Source organism: Physcomitrium patens, chromosome 16 (assembly GCF_059467195.1).
Source record: "Physcomitrium patens ecotype Gransden chromosome 16, ASM5946719v1, whole genome shotgun sequence".
Classification (NCBI taxonomy): domain Eukaryota; kingdom Viridiplantae; phylum Streptophyta; class Bryopsida; order Funariales; family Funariaceae; genus Physcomitrium; species Physcomitrium patens.
Window position 1 is genome coordinate 7,969,355 of NC_143425.1, and position 15,831 is coordinate 7,985,185.

The 15,831-nt window shown below is 33.2% G+C and overlaps 2 protein-coding genes and 1 long non-coding RNA gene across 4 annotated transcripts; 2 read left to right on the plus strand and 1 right to left on the minus strand.

Annotated features, from left to right (window-relative positions):
• Positions 1-268: 268 nt before the first annotated feature.
• LOC112293631 (bifunctional aspartokinase/homoserine dehydrogenase 1, chloroplastic) lies at positions 269-7,139 on the plus strand. The gene is made up of 18 exons (XM_024543283.3): positions 269-438; positions 977-1,038; positions 1,191-1,574; positions 1,819-1,907; positions 2,162-2,465; positions 2,745-2,797; positions 3,090-3,301; positions 3,546-3,633; positions 3,831-3,944; positions 4,076-4,174; positions 4,435-4,629; positions 4,807-4,889; positions 5,081-5,303; positions 5,401-5,546; positions 5,778-5,913; positions 6,066-6,149; positions 6,245-6,337; positions 6,444-7,139. Exons 1-18 carry the CDS (start codon positions 278-280, stop codon positions 6,690-6,692), a joined length of 2,775 nt encoding a protein of 924 aa, XP_024399051.1. The 5' UTR covers positions 269-277; the 3' UTR covers positions 6,693-7,139.
• A 1,477-nt stretch (positions 7,140-8,616) lies between these two features.
• Positions 8,617-9,019, minus strand: LOC149987628 (uncharacterized). The gene is made up of 2 exons (XR_016507038.1): positions 8,880-9,019; positions 8,617-8,683 (listed from the first exon to the last, which is right to left on the minus strand). It is a non-coding gene; the product is annotated as an uncharacterized LOC149987628 (long non-coding RNA).
• A 434-nt stretch (positions 9,020-9,453) lies between these two features.
• Positions 9,454-10,441, plus strand: LOC112293355 (uncharacterized). Of its 2 annotated transcripts, none has more exons than XM_073539613.2 (2): positions 9,454-9,654; positions 9,978-10,441. In XM_073539613.2, exons 1-2 carry the CDS (start codon positions 9,577-9,579, stop codon positions 10,197-10,199), a joined length of 300 nt encoding a protein of 99 aa, XP_073395714.1. In that variant the 5' UTR covers positions 9,454-9,576; the 3' UTR covers positions 10,200-10,441. The 2 variants fall into 2 exon arrangements, with proteins under 2 accessions (XP_073395714.1, XP_024398424.1); XM_024542656.3 differs by having other exon boundaries at positions 9,455-9,726.
• Positions 10,442-15,831: the final 5,390 nt, after the last annotated feature.

Genomic DNA, 15,831 nt, shown 5'->3' on the forward strand with positions numbered 1-15,831 from the left:
AGCCCAATCGCGGCGCCAGGGCAGAGCGCGAGCGTGGTGGTGGTGGTGGTGGTTGTGGCGACGTCGCGTCTCGGTTATCCGAAGGAAGGAAAGTGGAGGGAATCAAACAAACAATTGGCGTCTTCGTCGTGGTGGTGGTGGTCTGCCACAGCCAGGCCAGGCCAGGCATCGCGAGGGAGTGAGTGGCAGAGCCAGTGGGAGTGTGTGTGGGGCTGGCTGGTGCTTACTCAATTAGAGGAGGTTCACAATTAGTGCCATTTCCCTCTGTTGTTCAGGGATGGCGATGGCGATGGCGGTGCCGTTCTCCACCTCGACCTCCACTTCCACGCCGCTGGGCCTGGTGTCCCCGCGGCTGGGTGCTCTCAAGGGATGGACTGAATCTTTCGGAGCTTCCAGCTTCGAGTCCTTCATGCGCTTGACCCGTGCCTCTCCTTGCAAGTAAGAGGATCCTCGCAGGAATTCTCTGTCGTTGGTGGTTGCTGCGTTAGTCAGTCGTTGAGGTTTGGTTTCTGAATTGGACTTTGTCGTTAGTGAGGGAAGGAAGAGGGAGAGGGAATGCGGGGATGTGAGGGGAACGTTGGTGAGTTGATGAACTGGGTGGTGATGAGTTTTGCCTTGTTTTCAGAAATTCGGATTCTTTACAATGGATGCAATGGGATTGCAGTTCCTGTGTGTTTGTGTGTGTGTGTGTGTGCGCGCGCTTGTGAAATAGGATTGTAACATAAACACTTGTAGCAATTGCGTCGAAGGATAGTGTGAATGTCGTGGGCATTTCATGTGTGGGGCTCCAGGTAGCTTGCTCCGGTTTCAAGGATACAGAATGATTCCTTCTGACAGCATTTCAGGGCTTTGATTTTACGAAATTGTTTGATGTTTAGTGTCCTTCGCAAATGCTGTGATTGTATTGGATACTTAGTGGCTCGCACTGCGAGAATCAAGTTTGTGCTGCAGATTAACGTCATTAATTGTGCTGCAGATTGCAATGCCAGGGCTCATACAGGGAAAGAAGCAAGGAGATTCAAGCAGCAGCTGCTGCAGGTTTGCCCTGACTACTTTTTTCTCGTGTCAAATTACATTGGATTGCTGCGAAGTGAACTCAAGAGGGTGTCATTTTGAGATAGATGAGATTGTGTATAAGCAAAACTGATGCTTGTCTATTGTAACAAAGTTGACTTGCACTATGTTTCCAGGTGTTGATTTACTCACAGTAGGTCAAAAACAGGAACAGGTTTTACCCCGTGGGCCCTCATGGGCTGTTCACAAATTTGGTGGGACTTGTGTTGGCAACGTTGAGCGCATACAAAATGTGGCAAAAATAATTATTGACGATCCTTCAGAACGCAAGGTTGCAGTCGTGTCGGCCATGTCCAAGGTGACCGACATGATGTATGATCTGATCCGTAAAGCTCAGGCGCGTGATGATTCTTACAATTCTGATTTGGATGTGGTTCATGCGACGCACAAGGAAACTGCCGTGGCTCTTCTTGAGGATGGACATGATCTCACCAAGTTCCTTGGTATTTTGGAATCAGACATTAACAACCTTCGAGCAATGCTTCGAGCTATTTATATTGGTATGTCACATGCCGCGTATTTTCAGCTTAAGTTCTACAGATTGTTTGCCTTCTGAAACCAACTATCACTTTTTCTGTCATGTACTTTCTTCCCCTGCTGATTAATGTTGTGAAGATTCTGTTCACGTGGTGCATCATGTTGTCCAATATAAACATAATTAAGCATATTGAGAGTGGTTTCGAAGTGGTTCTGTAAGCCATTTTTAGGTTTCACCTTCCTGACACCAAGCGATTCTGAGTGCAGCTGGTCTTGCCACCGAGACTTTTGAAGATTGGGTTGTCGGACACGGAGAGTTGTGGTCTGCACAGTTGCTTGCTGCCACTGTCCGAAAGGTATGAAGAACTTTGCAAGACTTGATAGAGCGTCTATTTCTACGTTGAGTTGGGTGACATGTGTGCATCTATCATAGGGTACAAAGAGTTTAAACCATAATTTCGCTGGTATTCCAGCAAATGTAGGAGATGAATCTGTGATGGTCGTGGTGGCTGTGGAGGTTACAGAACAATCTTTACACGAGATCATTGGAAAGCATTCACGCTTTGAAGTAGGTTATATTAATTTTCAACCTTCTATGTCTGGATTGCAGGGAGGCCTGCCATGTGTTTGGATGGATGCTAGGGACGTGATAGTGGTCACGCCTACTGGAAAGTTGCAAGTCGACCCTGTTTATGAGGCTTCTGCAGAGAAACTTGACAAGTGGTATTCACGATACCCGTCTGACACTGTTATCGTGACTGGGTTCATTGCCAGTACCACGGACGACATTCCAACTACATTAAAACGAGATGGCAGTGATTTGTCAGCAGCGATCATGGGTTCACTCTTTCAAGCTTCAAGGGTGACCATTTGGACAGATGTGGATGGCGTTTTTAGTGCTGATCCAAGGAAAGGTAATGTATTCGCTGTTTTGTATGTTACGGTTTATCTCTTTGCTCTTTTATTATAGAAATACTTCGTTTTTGACACAAGGATAGCGTTTATTAGGTTCTTTCTTGGTCTGCATCAATTGAGTTTTGCAACCAGAATGTAATTTTGTTCTTGTCGAGTGTCATCTGGATGTTTAGACCTGTCCCTTCTTTTCCCTTGGTTTGAATTTTAGTGATATGTTTTTCTTGTCATAAAGGAAACCGTCTAGTTTCCTCAACGTTTCTATCTCCGTGTGCGTGCAGTTAGCGAAGCAGTGATCCTCAAATCTTTGTCTTATCAAGAGGCTTGGGAGATGGTAGTTTTCTTTCTTAAGCAATCTATTCTCGCTATGTAGAAATGCTGTGGAACTTTGACCCCAGCAATACCTTTAATGATTTTTGACGAGTTTTTCTCCTCTCGGATGCCTTTTGTCGGATGGTGTATATAGAAAATTAGTCTCTTTTACTTTACATTACAATACCAATTACCAGAGGGATATTAATCTATATACTGAATTGATTTATACTTGCTACTATCATAGCTTCTTCAATTCGTATACCGGAGAATAGTTGGAATCCCTATATAACTTAATGCATTGCTTTTGACAGTCATACTTTGGAGCTAACGTGCTTCATCCCCGGACAACAATACCTGTAATGAAGTCCAACATTCCTGTAACCATACGCAATATTTTCAACGTTTCGGCTATAGGGACCGAAATCCGAGGGTTCTCAGATTCTGAAACTCTTCAATATGCAGCAAAGGATTTTGTCAAGGGATTTACAACTGTCGACAATATCGCTCTTGTGAACGTGGAGGGGTACATGGCTTATCTGTTATTGTTGAACATTTGTGGGTCTAAGAGATATAATGCTATGTTCAGCATTTTAATTGATCACATTCAACTTTAAATTTTTTTGAGTACCATAGTCCTTGCATATCTTAAGAGGATGCTTCCGAGATTCATAGCTTGTAGCTAGGCGTCTGATTTCTAGTGTCTTGAACCAGTGTTTCTTTGAAACTTGTCTCATTCGGGCATTGAAATGAACATGGTGATGCTACAGAACAGGCATGGCAGGAGTTCCTGGAACAGCAAGTGATATTTTCGACGCTGTGAAAGGTGTGGGTGCGAACGTGGTCATGATCTCCCAGGTGAGATCACTTTCGGCTTTGATATGTTCTTTTCCTTTTGAGCCAGTGCTGAGCATTTTAACGTTAAGGTTTTGGTATGTAGAGTTATCCAAGAGCACACAGAGATAGGTCCGGATAAGGTGTTTTACAATTATTATCACTATTATTATCATCTAAAAAAATAGCTAAATTGACAACATTACTTACATTACGTGCAGGCCAGTAGTGAACACTCGGTGTGCTTTGCGGTACCCATGAAAGAGGTGGATACTGTTAGTCGAGCATTGGAGACCAAGTTTAGAAGGGATCTTGATTCTGGACGCCTATCAAAGGTAATGTATTTTCCTCACTTTTGATAGTGGCCATGCTTTTGGACATGAACATCTTATTGTAGTGCTTATTCGTAACGGGTTTTGTTTGATCTTAATGCTGAGAAATATGAGTGGGGGCTTTTGCTGCACAGGTGGAAGTGGTAAAAAACTGTTGTCTACTTGCAGCAGTTGGGCAACGAATGGCCAGCACTCCCGGTGTTAGTGCGACTCTCTTTACTGCGCTTGCCAAGGTGGGTATAATTACATTTAAGAAGTTATGTTTGCTTTTTCTTGATTAATTGAATCGATTACTAGATGATTTTGAGGAACACATGCTGCTATTTATATGGCTTTTCTACAGAATGTTGATGTTGAGTGCCTGAACACGATCTGAATGTCTTTGACACCGGTAGATTTTTATTTGTGAGTTGTCTATATGAAATGTCTTTAACATTGGGACTTGCATAATATATGCTTATCTGGATTGAGTTTATTCACATGTACATTTCAGGCCAACATCAATGTGAGAGCAATTGCACAAGGATGCTCAGAATACAATATCACAGTGGTGGTGGATCAGGCTGACTCCATCAAGGCTCTCAAGGCGGTGCATTCAAGGTTTTATCTTTCAAAAATTCCTATAGCTGTTGGGCTCGTTGGTCCTGGTCTTATCGGAAAGACTCTTCTTGACCAATTTAGAGATCAGGTGATTGTCTACTAAATGTTGTTGCGTCGAACTCGGCAATTCTAACGTATTAAAATTACTGTCGGGTTTAATTCTTTCCCAGCTCCGCGGATGAATTCAATAGGTGCTCAAAGGATGAGCATGACATTGAAATTTTCGAATTAGCATTTGTTGATGTGATTTATTGGGTGATTTCAGGCGGCGTCATTAAAGGAGGATTTTCACATTGATTTGCGTGTAATGGGTATTATTGACTCGAACACCATGTACTTATGTGATACGTACGTATGCATTGAACCTTCTATTTAAAAGAATCTGAGAAACATGTGCGTTTTTTTTAAAAGCCATACCAACTAAAGATCTTTCGTTGATGCGTTTTCGTTACAAACCTTTGCATGGGTATTTTTGCTTTCACATGGTCGTCCGAAAATGTCGAGATACTTTATTCGCCACATAATGTGTTGTTTTACAGAGGTGTCGACTTGGCGAACTGGAGGGAGTTGATTGAAACCCAAGGATGTCCAGCAGACATGTCCAAATTCACAGCGCATATGCAGAATCACTCCCTACCAAACACTGTGATCATAGACTGCACTGCAAGTGTCAAAGTCGCCGAGAAGTATTATGACTGGATGCAGAAACGCATGCACATTATTACTCCAAATAAAAAAGCCAATTCAGGTCCGTATGAACAGGTGAGGCTTCCACACTGTGTTTCAGTGATTGAATCAGTTCTCAAGGTCCACATTGCTCGAACCTGAATATCTGCTTCTTGCCACATATGTCTTGCAGTACGCTAATTTGAAGGAGCTTCAACGTCAATCATACACGCATTATTTCTATGAAGCCACTGTTGGAGCAGGGCTGCCAATTGTCAGCACTCTTCGAGGACTTCTGGAAACTGGTGACAAGATTGTGAAGGTGGAGGGTATTTTCAGGTAAACAATATCTTTCTTGACATTTTTTTTTCATGCATTTTTTTTTTTTTTTTTTTTTAATGCTCTTTTTTTTACGTCCCTTGTTGGACACAACATCGAATTCAAATAATGCGCTCAGTCAAAGACATCGTAAAATTGAGGCATAAAGCTTGTTGCATGCCATAAGAAACGTGGCTGTCTGAGTTTTTAGGCAACGTAGCAATTTTCTGAAAGTTGGATTTGTTAGTGCAGTGGCACATTGAGCTACATATTCAACAGCTTTGACGGAACGAAATGTTTCAGTCAGATTGTTAAAGAGGCAAAAGCTGCTGGCTACACGGAACCTGATCCTAGGGATGATCTCTCTGGCATGGATGTTGCCCGTAAGGTATATAGATAACGGGGAGTGCATTGTTCATCAAGATTTATTTTATTAACTTCCGAATGTGCCTCAAGTGCTAAGCTCAATCACTACAGTAGTCCAACCTTTTTACCATCTATTCAAGGCATTCACAGCATGATGGTGTGTGATTATCGCAGGTCATTATCCTAGCTCGGGAATGTGGATTGCAGTTGCAGCTGGATGATATAAAAATCGACAAACTGCTTCCAGAATCTCTTTCGGTAATTTTCCCAGACTCTATTTGTTCATCCCCTCAATTAGTGAAGTTTGTTCTAGAATTATCGAAGCGTGTCTAATTCTGTTTCACGAACATCAGGCGCTTGATTCCGTAGACGAGTTCTTGGAGAAACTTCCAAGTTTTGACGCAGAGATTGAAGCTCAAAGAAAGGATGCCGATTCATCGGGAATGGTGAGTTGTGTGCATTGTTCTTGCTCTCGACCATCTCATGTCTCCTTTGAATTCATCATTCTGTAATTAATTGTTCCACATACTGAAGGTATTTGTTTCTCTACAGGTCTTGCGTTTTGTAGGGATAGTAGATGTGAAAGCTAACCAGGGAGCCGTAAAACTGGTGAGACTCCCGAAATCGGATCCGTTTGCCCAACTTTCTGGAACTGACAACATCATCGCCTTCACCTCCAAAAGGTATTCCAAGGATCAACGTCTCATAGTGAGGGGTCCAGGAGCTGGTGCTGAAGTCACTGCCGCTGGTGTGTTCAGTGATTTGTTGCGGCTTGCTTCTTATTTGGGTGCTCCTTCATAGATTCTCAACGGAAAGAATCTAAAATTGCCTTTCTGGGGCTTGTATTATCAAAATCAAGTTCATCAGGTCAGCTTTTTTGAGGTTACAGAAGTGACCCAGTAAGTTTGTGCATGTCTGATTAGTCGAGAAGCATCAATACTTAGCACTTCGGAAGGTTGTGCTGCTGTTGCGATTATGCATCGAGTTCAATTATGTTGCAAGTGAGGTTAGTCCCTCATCTATATGTTTCTAATTACTGTTATTATTAAAGATTGGCCTTCAATGGAGGATCAAAATGTGGATCAGAATGTGATCAGGGATGTGAAACCCAAGCCAGTGTGGTAGAGAATTCCTGGTGCTGTATGCTGCGCCCACGGAATAGGCATCTAGAATTTTTTGGAATTGTAATGTACCAGTTTGGTAAAAACAAATACCAGTCCGGCTTTGTAAAACACATGTATTCTGTCACCTTATAAGCGCTTTTGTAGTCCTTTCATATGATATGCCAATTAGTAAATTTTGTAATAGTGTTACATGGCTTTGCATCTGCTGAAAAATATTTGAAATTGCAACGTATGCACTTTTGTCTAAACAAAGATAACGGTTGCAAAGTAGCCAAAGAATATAAATTGAAATTGAAATATTTGATAGTTTTACCTTTTGAATGTAGCAAGACCATCGGAAACACAAGAGAGATAATTTATCCCGTCAAACATATTTTTAGTATTATTTCATTATTTTATTTTATTTTATAATTTGCCTTCTTTGATCATAGTTTGTTTTATAATTTTGTGTAATCACTATTTAAATCTTTTTGTGAACACATTATTAATAGTTCGTACGGTTTTTTACAAAACAGATCTAGTTGAAGAATAACTTAAACCCTAAACCCTAAACCCTAAACCTGTGCCTTAGAAATATACAATATGCTTGAACTCTTATAATTGAAAGAATAGGCAAACAAATATCTTAGTAAAAATAAAAAACGAACCTTTAGAATCCTTTTAATTTTTGTAATTTCAATAAAGACTATTAGAAAACAAGCCTTCAAACATGTTTCTTTAAGATGAAATTGAAAGCAGAAGGAGAATTGAGCTAACAGGACACTGGACAAATAACAATGTCAATAAATTTATAAATAAAATAAAATAAAGTAACACAATTGTATTTTTCATAAATAAAAATACTAGACATACTTTTTTAAGAATGATTTTTAGTATTAGTTTTTTTAAAAGAAAATAAAACAAATAAAAGGTTTAAAATACTTTACTTAAATAAAATTATTTTTGTAAACATTTAGTATTAAAAATTTTAATTAATTATTATTTTAGAGTTTAAAAATAGACATTTTAAGTTCATTTTTATTTTTTAAAAATGGTAAAATATAACTATTTAAATAACTATGTTATTTGATGCTCAAATTGTATATTTGATATGAATTAGATAAAGAATAATATTACTTCTACCAATAATAGAAAATATCAAGTTGTCCAAGGTATTATTTACAATGAAATGTTGCAAATTTGAGCTTGTAAGAGGGTATGAATTGGCAATGGGTTGGACTAGCGTCAAAAGATGTTTCTTGTAAGTTATAATGCACAATTGCCTACTTTTACTTTTAGTGGAAAAAATGTAATTTAAGATGTAAGCAACATTTTGGTGTAATTTCTTAAGTATCCATGCTTTTAGTTGAAAATATTGATGTTGCATTTGAGTGTTAGAAATAGAGTGGATGATAGATTAAAACAAAAATTGTGTTAAAATTTAATTGCACATAGTTAAGTCTTACAATTTCATAGATTACACCTACTTTTCATCTCTTCATATTTTCATATCTTAAAATATTATGTATAGACTAAATAGAAATATAAATAGTGAGTTTTTTTTTTTTTTTTTTTTTTTTTTTTCATTTGGAACTTAAAACCAATAAAGAATTGGCATTGGGTTTGTTTGATTTTAAAATTTTAAGGATCAATTATTTTTATTTTTATCGCAATCAAGCTTTGAATGATCTATGGTGTATTTATAACAGTTAGTGTTATAATATTAATAAGCTAAATGAAAACATGGATGTTTTTTAACTTATTAATATATCTTATTAATATATCCTGTCAAATATTGTGGGTATTCTCAGCAGCCTTTCACCATTTTGTACATTGATATAAATGATAAACCATGACACTAAAACAATTATAAAATTATTTTCACCTCTGTTACAGTAGCTTTGGAAATCTGTTGCTTGATGGGTCTCTCCCTCTCCTCTTGGCCGCGTTACATGGATCAGAAGGTTCACGTCGCATCATAAGCTTTTGATTCATATACTCTACACTTGGATTCCGAACTTCAATGTCGTTAAGTTATGCACGCTCTACCAGTCAAGGCATGTATGCCCCTCAATCCGGAGGGAGGAAGTTTGCGGTCAAAACTGCGATCGAGAGGTTCAGGATCCAATGTAGAGTTTCTGATTCAAAAGATTAATGTTGCAACCTGAACCTTCCGGGAGTTGTTGGTTCTCTGTTCCATGTTTCGATGTTGGCACTGTTTTGTGTATCATGACCTGCACAGTTTAAATGTTGGTCTAGTCCAAGCATGGAAAACCCTCGCACCCACTATCATTACTGCATCTTTGCTTTAACAAGTGCATGGCCAGTTTTGGGTCTTTAAATAACAAGGGAAGGAGTGCGGTTCAAGAATGGGGGAAAAGTCACACCCCCATCTCACCCGCAACTCCTCGTCGAAGTACACAACTCTTCGAGTCTGGAACGACGTCAGTGTTTTCACAAAGCGTTGTTTCACCGCACAACAACATCTTCGGAACAAGAACACAATTTAGATAGGGAGTGCATCAGCCGTGGTTTCGGAGGAGATATTTTTATCTTGGAAAGAGCGACAACCACAGGGACTGATGCCAGAGGAAACCTCTTCGGCGGAAGGGGACTCGGCCGTGGGAACCCCTCGACCTGGGCTGTCCGAGACACACGCGGTACTCGCCCACCATTCCAAGTTCATTTCAGATAATTTCGACAAGTTGTACAACGAAATTGAGCTGTTAAAGGTGCGTACAACTCTGAATTCGCACTTCAAAGGTGTCGTCTGAACCGGAACGCCATCACGATATCCACGGAAGTAGTCAGTCAGTCAGCACTCTGAGCACCCACGAAAGACACGAAAAGTCCCTCACTTCTCACACTCATACTCATGACTCTGGGAAAGACGTCATGATATTCCACCTTCATTGCCCAGGGAAAGCCCAACTCGTGTGGGGGGGAGGAAATGCTGATTCTAAGATTGTTCGCAAACCTGCAGGATAGCATGGGATCTGCACAGTTCATGCTGCAAAAAGAGTTGAGGGAGAAGTTTCAGGCCCACGACGATCGATACGCGGCGCAGATCGGGTCCCTGGAGGGCCAAACCGAGTTCCAGAGCGTGAGTTTGGACAATCTGCGGCAGATCCAGCACAAGTCGCTGTGCACGCAGATCGACGAGCTCCGGAACCACGTCGGCGTGCTTTTCTTCCGCTCCTGTTAGTGACCGGAGAAACCGGCTATTCTCCGGTCTGCCACCGGCGCCCACCGGTTAGACATATGGATGGATGAAATAATGTGGACGAATTATATGTCATACATCCTTCTTGCTTCGCGGTCCCTTTCGTTCCCTTGTTAAATGGGGTCCAGAGAACGCCGAGAGTGCCCAAAGGACATGCATTATTAATTTTGTGGTTTTTTGCCAGAGTATTTTTAGAATGCACTAAATTTCATGGATTTGGAATACATACCAGTTGTGTCGTTTGTCTACACTAAATAATCTCAGGTAATATAATTAAGTTTTACTGCGAATATAATGGTTCAACCTTTTTAGTATATTCTACAAGGAGAATACAGTTTCTGTATGGAAATAAAACCACCCACTTGTAGTGTTGGGTTTTTATTTCCTTTTCTTAGAAACACAAAAAATTAAATAAATAAATAAATAAAAACAAAAACCGATTCATAATTTTTATGTATTGTGTCTTACAGCAAAATGTTGTTGGTTTCTGTGTTGAAAGGAAAGGATTCTAAAAATGCAAAAAATTTAAAATTTAAAAAATGCATATATATATATATATATATATAGCGTGTAAACACAAAGCACCTTTCATGTAGCCAAAGTTCCATCACAATTCATATATTGTCAGAGAAAGCACATTCACTATACTCTTATTGCAATTATTAATATGAGGTCAGTGCTTTTAGGTACAAACTATAATGGTTGGAAAGAATCACAGTCTGCTATAGTGAAAATTGGCTAGAAAATTGGTGCAAAAACTTCATTTAAATTTAGTGATAAAAAAACTATTTGAACCAATCATAATATTATCATAATAGTTTTGAACTTATAAAATATTATATTGAATTTAGCAAAAATTTATGTGATGTTATGTTTGTTACTCCCCTTGTGGATCACATCCTTTCATATCTTATAAGAGATAATAAAATAATTGGGTTTAATATGATTTTGATTTATTGTACTATTTGGAATTTATGCATTGTATTAAATTTGTGTTGTAGTAAGAATAAAATAAAAATCCTAAACAACATATCAAATTCAAGTACATTTTACTTGTCTTCAAATATTTTTATTTATATGTTAGTTTAAAGTGTTGACATGTTATTTAACTTGATTAAATATTATAATTATTAATATATATAAATATCATTAAATTTAAATATCTATCATATATACAAGCATATAATTATATATATATTTTTTAAAGTTCAATTAAAATTCTAGTTTTCTTCTACAATAAATATATATATATATATATATATATATATATATATATATATGAATTTATTTATATGTTAGTAAAAAAATGAATTAATTGTCCATATAATATAACATCAAGCACAACATGATGTAAAAAGTAGTAGTTGTTCTACATAGGTTTACATAGATTGTATTAGTTTTAAAAGTTAAGAATTATATTATGGCCTTATACAAGTTGCTCTGGACATTAGGGCTATTAGGGTTATACTAAGGTTATACATAAAAATAAAAATAAAAATCTCTTTAACTTCAAATTCTTATAAAGTTGAGTTTTGTAATTCTCTTGAAAGTAATCTTATTCATACTTTAGGAGCATGATTTACCCATTTTAGTAAAGATTGGAAGTACTTCCTAAAAACTTACATTCTTAAGTCTTTTTTTAGTAGTGTGAGAAAAAATATAATAAAAAAATACTGTGGATGTTTACCCTTTAATTTTGACAATATTTTCAAATAATAAAGATATTGTTTGGTAAAAAAGAACTTTGATCTAGAACATATGTGCAAGTTAGAGTTGGAGTGCAAACAAGAGCTCCAACTATGAGTCCCATCTATCGGACATTACTGCAAAAGGTGACTTGTAACAACATGATATTAAACTTGTTATGTATAGAGTGTTTAGTCATCAATGAAAATAAATAAAAATAAAAAAATAAATAGTATTTAATCATGTATAGTATTGTCAATGTAGTTTTAAAACATATTCTAGCTGTAGCTAATCTTTATATCTTCCTAAATACAATCAAATTTTAAATCCTAAGTGCCAATGGTGGCAATTAGGAGAGATATGATTAAACTATAATCAAAATATCATGTAAAAAACTACCAAGGAGTTAAATGACACAATTTTATTGGTGATAGAGGTTGGTAATATTTCAAATTTTATACTCAAAAATTGATTTGTGCTTTTGTGCATATATGTTATATTACATTTTATAAATTTAGAATCAAATTTAGATTTTTTTTTATGTAGGCATCACTAGATTAAAATTAAAATTTTAAAAAATCTATTTTTTGTTTTAAATCTTGAAAGAATTCTGATATATATATATATATATATATATATATATATATATATATATAACTTATTATTTTTAATTTCTTAAGATTTTGTATGTAATTTTTTTTTAAGTGTATAAAGAATCTGCTTTTATAAAATTGGAAGTCTTAAATTTAACACATAAATAATATATATATATATATATATATATATAACTTATTATTTTTAATTTCTTAAGATTTTGTATGTAATTTTTTTTAAGTGTATAAAGAATCTGCTTTTATAAAATTGGAAGTCTTAAATTTAACACATAAATAATATATATATATATATATATATATATATATATATATATATAACTTATTATTTTTAATTTCTTAAGATTTTGTATGTAATTTTTTTTTAAGTGTATAAAGAATCTGCTTTTATAAAATTGGAAGTCTTAAATTTAACACATAAATAATATATATATATATATATATATATATATATATATATATATAACTTATTATTTTTAATTTCTTAAGATTTTGTATGTAATTTTTTTTTAAGTGTATAAAGAATCTGCTTTTATAAAATTGGAAGTCTTAAATTTAACACATAAATAATATATATATATATATATATATATATATATATATATATATATATATATATATATATATATATATAACTTATTATTTTTAATTTCTTAAGATTTTGTATGTAATTTTTTTTTAAGTGTATAAAGAATCTGCTTTTATAAAATTGGAAGTCTTAAATTTAACACATAAATAATATATATATATATATATATATATATATATATATATATAACTTATTATTTTTAATTTCTTAAGATTTTGTATGTAATTTTTTTTTAAGTGTATAAAGAATCTGCTTTTATAAAATTGGAAGTCTTAAATTTAACACATAAATATATATATATATATATATATATATATATATATATATATATATATATATATATATATATATATATAACTTATTATTTTTAATTTCTTAAGATTTTGTATGTAATTTTTTTTTAAGTGTATAAAGAATCTGCTTTTATAAAATTGGAAGTCTTAAATTTAACACATAAATAATATATATATATATATATATATATATATAACTTATTATTTTTAATTTCTTAAGATTTTGTATGTAATTTTTTTTTAAGTGTATAAAGAATCTGCTTTTATAAAATTGGAAGTCTTAAATTTAACACATAAATAATATATATATATATATATATATATATATATATATATAACTTATTATTTTTAATTTCTTAAGATTTTGTATGTAATTTTTTTTTAAGTGTATAAAGAATCTGCTTTTATAAAATTGGAAGTCTTAAATTTAACACATAAATAATATATATATATATATATATATATATATATATAACTTATTATTTTTAATTTCTTAAGATTTTGTATGTAATTTTTTTTAAGTGTATAAAGAATCTGCTTTTATAAAATTGGAAGTCTTAAATTTAACACATAAATAATATATATATATATATATATATATATATATATATATAACTTATTATTTTTAATTTCTTAAGATTTTGTATGTAATTTTTTTTTAAGTGTATAAAGAATCTGCTTTTATAAAATTGGAAGTCTTAAATTTAACACATAAATAATATATATATATATATATATATATATATATATAACTTATTATTTTTAATTTCTTAAGATTTTGTATGTAATTTTTTTTTAAGTGTATAAAGAATCTGCTTTTATAAAATTGGAAGTCTTAAATTTAACACATAAATAATATATATATATATATATATATATATATATATATATATATATTACTGATAATCTTTAAAATTTGATGATTAATATGTCTTTGAGCTTCTTGTATAGAATTTAGAGAAGAAGGCAATTTAAACTTGTAAGAAGTGGATTATTAATACTCCTTAAATTTGATCTGAATTGAGCAGTATTCAAAAGTAATTATATCAAATTGATATTCATTATTAAAGAGAGAGTTGTAATATCTATATCTATATATTACTAAAAGATATTAAGAACAATGTAATAATATTGGTAAAGATGCATAAAATTAATAGAATGCTTTTTCATTTGGCTCAAGCAATTTGTGCTATCTTGATAGTTATAAAGCAAGCACTATATTCTAACTTTTTTTATCATACATTTTGAAACTAAATAAAGTAAAAAATAATATGTACAAAATAATATGAATATATAAGGATTTAAAGGAAAAGGAAAAAAGAAAAAAGAAAAAAGAAAAAGAAAGAAAGAAAAAAAAAAACACCTTAAAAACTGTAATACTTAGTTTTAAATTTTGCTATTAATTTTTGGAGATATTTAATTTAGGACCAAATTAGAAATATTTTTTTAAGATGAAAAAAGATATATATTTCTTTTCTAGGATAATTTTAGATTACAATTGTGAGGTTACTTTGATGTAATATCTTTGATAATACAAAAGCACAACAAGAAATTTTAATAGTATAATACTACAAACCTATTTTCTAGGGATAATTGTTAGTTTAAAGCATAAGAATACTTCTGTGGTTTCCAACAATTTGACAAACAGCATGTCTAATTATTCTCAACATTATTGGTAAAATAGTCAGGAAAGTCACAGCAAAAAAAATCTTTGTTGCTTAAATCATGCAAAGAATATTTTTTAAGTATAAGAATCTAAAAAAATAATAATAATAATAATAATAATAAGAAGAAGTAAAAAAATGTTTTACATATAATTAAAAAGCAATTGAAGTGAAAATATTATAGTAAAATCAATCATAGTCATAATAAAAATTTCAAATTCTATCCAAAGTTAGGATTTGTAAGTTTTTTATTATGTTACAATCAAAAAGACCTTTGAAACTAAGATAGTCGAGCTTAAGCAAAAACTTAAGATCTTTCCATCCTTGTCCTTGTTTTCTTCTTATTTATTTATTTTTATTTTTAATCTAAAGTAATTCTGGAATTAGAGCTTATTAATCACCTTCTAATTTGTATAAGTTTGTTGCATCTATGAAGATAATAATTATTTTTTATTATGATAAAGGACTCCAATGTCTAAGTAGTTATAACCAGAAAATATTTTTCCAATAATATCATAATATTGATTGCAAATTTAGTTTCTTCTTTATTTACTATATTAACTTGAGTAGAGAATACACGAGGTATTGCAGGTTAAATCAAAGAATATTTGCTTTTAATTTTTAGCATAGAGATTTGAACTTTTATATAATTTTTTGTAGATCCTACTAAATAACATACATTAATAATTAAGATATATTATTTAGTGAATAAATATATATTTACTTTATTTTAGTAATAAAAATTCGACCCACAAAAAAAGATTAGTTTGC

Coding starts and splice junctions, on each gene's coding strand:
- LOC112293631 (XM_024543283.3), top strand. CDS start 278: ATGGCGATGGCGATGGCGGTGCCGTTCTCCACCTCGACCTCCACTTCC. Junction 1,908..2,161: donor TTGCTGCCACTGTCCGAAAG/GTATGAAGAACT, acceptor TCTGGATTGCAG/GGAGGCCTGCCATGTGTTTG. Junction 2,466..2,744: donor TAGTGCTGATCCAAGGAAAG/GTAATGTATTCG, acceptor GTGTGCGTGCAG/TTAGCGAAGCAGTGATCCTC.
- LOC112293355 (XM_024542656.3), top strand. CDS start 9,577: ATGCCAGAGGAAACCTCTTCGGCGGAAGGGGACTCGGCCGTGGGAACC. Junction 9,727..9,977: donor ACGAAATTGAGCTGTTAAAG/GTGCGTACAACT, acceptor GCAAACCTGCAG/GATAGCATGGGATCTGCACA.